The sequence below is a fragment of the Chiloscyllium plagiosum genome, unplaced genomic scaffold (genome assembly GCF_037043375.1).
Source record: "Chiloscyllium plagiosum isolate Xiang-an unplaced genomic scaffold, Cpla_swu_hap1 HiC_scaffold_36, whole genome shotgun sequence".
In the NCBI taxonomy this organism is placed as follows: Eukaryota; Metazoa; Chordata; class Chondrichthyes; order Orectolobiformes; family Hemiscylliidae; genus Chiloscyllium; species Chiloscyllium plagiosum.
The window spans coordinates 19,968,626-19,971,538 of record NW_028270174.1 but is presented as its reverse complement, the minus strand read 5'-3'; the positions used below and the strand labels follow the sequence as shown (position 1 = coordinate 19,971,538).

At 43.5% G+C, this 2,913-nt stretch overlaps 1 protein-coding gene across 1 annotated transcript; it reads left to right on the top strand.

The window, feature by feature from the left end:
- The first annotated feature begins 964 nt into the window (after positions 1-964).
- Positions 965-2,419, top strand: cytl1 (cytokine like 1). The gene is made up of 4 exons (XM_043674243.2): positions 965-1,257; positions 1,341-1,385; positions 1,476-1,622; positions 2,053-2,419. The coding sequence occupies exons 1-4, from the start codon at positions 1,114-1,116 to the stop codon at positions 2,131-2,133; spliced, it is 417 nt and encodes a 138-aa protein (XP_043530178.2). The 5' UTR covers positions 965-1,113; the 3' UTR covers positions 2,134-2,419.
- The last annotated feature ends 494 nt before the right edge of the window (positions 2,420-2,913 follow it).

Here is a 2,913-nt window from a genome sequence, read left to right as displayed (position 1 = left end):
AAAGTCTGGAAGAGATTTTGTGGAGTTGCATAAAATCATGAAAACTTTAAAACACTGAAGGTCTGGCAACTCGAGGGCACAGATTTAAGACAATTGGCAAAAAAAATGACAGACAACATGAAGAAAAGTCTTTTTTTGTTGTTGTTGTTTAAAGTCCCCATTGTGCTAAGATTTTATATTTTCCACTATCGGCAAAGCACCCAGTGGCTAGTGAAACATTAACAGGTAAAGCCTGGGGAAAAGTCTTGATATGTAAAAAGTGGTTAGGATTTTGGAAAGCAGTTAATAAGTGGTGAGCACAAATTTAACATGTTTTTTTCCAAAGGGAATTCGATAAATAATTGAAATAAGGAACATTACAGAGATGTGGAGTGAGAGAGTGGGGAAGTGGGTTTTACTGTACTGCCCCTTAGAAGGGCCAGCAGACAAAGGGCTTGCTTTTGGGCTGCATTTGTCTATGGTTCCCAGAGAATCATATGCCATGACAGTGTTATGGAAGAGAGGAACATTTGTCTATGGTTCCTAAAGCTTCATGTGACACAGTTATGAAATAGAGGAACATGTACTCTCGTGTATATTTGAGATGGAACCTAGGCCAGCTTGTTGGGTACAAATGTTGGAAGGATAAATCGCCGTGGTATTTAGTATCCTACCTTCCTGAAGATGATTCACATGGAGAAGATGTGAGTTTGTGCGGGTGTTGGAGGGTGAGGGAAGAGAGAGGTATTACCCAGGATTGTAAAGGGTGAGGCGTCTTGTCATTCCATCTGAAGGGATTTACAATCAGAAACATAACGGTTCCTGATCAGCCCAGTGTACAATTCTGCCACAAGCGGCTCTTGTGTTGAGGTCTGGTTGGGAACATATCCCAGAGTTTGATCAATTGCAATCTGATTCTTATTTCTATCTCCCGGGGAGGGCAGTTCATCCAGACTGACGTCGGCTGGAGTTCTTTCCAAACCCTGGAAAGTAGGGGGTAAGAAGCCGCTTTCATAATTTGGAGCAGGTTCAGAACTAGGAGTTCAGCTCCCTGCAGTTAATAAGCAGGGAGGCGCAGTCAAGGGGGGAACCTTCCAGCTCATACAACCCGGGCGGCTGTGAAAAGGGCCAGTTATGGATTTCTTCCGGAAAATCGTTCTCCTCTCCACGCTCCTTATCATCGCCGATTGCGCCCCGCCAACATGCTACTCCGCTGTTTTGAGACAAAGTGAACGAATCACGGAGTTAATGGGAAGATTAGATACCTTCTCAGTCACGGTAAACCATAAATCAAGCTGGCTTTTCCTCACCTTTCTTTGTCTCGTGCTTATTCTAACTCAGTGAATACCTTTCTTTCACAGAAACGCTGCCTTGCTAACCTACCGAAGCTCTACATTAATGTGCACGTAAGTACTTGGCACTTGAAGGGAGCTGATAATTCGGGGTGTAGTTACTGTGTGCAGCTGGAATATTGATCACCTGTGTTCGCGTTTCAGAACTCTTGTGTGATGACCAAACTTCGCGACCACCTCTATTCTTTGGACAATCTCCTTACTCCCCAGTGTAGGGAGCTCAAGAGAATTGCACTTCTGAAACTACGCATCAAGCGCTTCTACAACCTGATCAGTCGATTCTGCTACCGGGTAACGCACACATTATTGCTGTCGAGTTCACTTACGAAGGGCAACGACTATAGATGAGGACTGGAGGTTGTAGTTTGTATTTCTAGACTGAACCACCCTCCACAGAACAAATCCACATCCCTGTAGTTTTCCCCCCTTTCAATTATTTATCGAATTCCTTCTTAAAGCACAGACCCTCCTGTTTTAATGTGTTGCTAGTTCCCTCGTAATAAAAACGGGAAGAACTGCGGATGCTGTAAATCAGAACCAAGAAACAGAAGTTGCTGGGAAAGCTGGTAGTATCTGTGCAGAGAAATCAAAGCCATCAGATGCTGCCAGAGCTGCTGAGCTTTTCCAGCAACTTGTGTTGTTGTTTGTTGTAGTTCCCTCGTGTTGAACGCGCCGGTACTGTGCAATAATCACTTCAGTGTCACCTATTGTTCAATCACAGGACCTTGTGTTCTTCACTGACGACTGCGCCGATCTGGAACGTCCACCTCCTCCAGATCCCCAGGAAGACCTCTCCCAGTGAAAACGTTGGCTTTTCAGCGACCGAGTGGGTTTACATTGGACCACCGGCGTCATCCGAGAACATAAGGGTTACTTACTTTAATCAAAAGGGCATGCTTTCAATCTGTGTGTGTGTGTAGCAGAAATCCGTGTTTCTTACCCAACAATAAGTTGCTGTTTCACTCAATGGGCGAATGCGTTCCTTTATGCGAGACAGGGGATTGGGCGTCTGAGAGTAATCTTTCCTACACTGGACATTCTACTGTGCTGCAATTTAGCAAAAACTGAAATAAACGAGATTAGCAAGATATTGCTAGTGTTTGCACTCGTATTTACAGTCCAAAGACTACTTTGCTGCTTTTGGTCATTTATATAAATGGATTGGACATGAATAATGGTGGTATGGTTAGTAAGTTTGCAGATGACACCAAAATTGGAGGTGTAGTAGACAGCGAAGAAGGTTATCTGAGTACAACTGGACCTTGATCAGATGGGCCAGAGGAGTGGCAGGTGGAGTTTAATTTATATAAATGCGTTTTGGTAAGGCAAATCAGGGCAGGACTTTCAAGAAATCTTGAATATGGAGTCACAGGGTAGTGAAGAAGGCATTTGGTATGCTTGCCGCAAGTCAAATGGATCTCCAGGTGTCTAGCAACGGTGATGTCATCAAGCAGGGTAATGAAGCAATCACTGAGACATTCTCACAAACATATCAATAAGCATTAACCATTGAACTTTTAACTTTTTAGATTATATACATAGGGAAGCAAATGACAATGGAATTTAGTAGAAGATTTTTTAA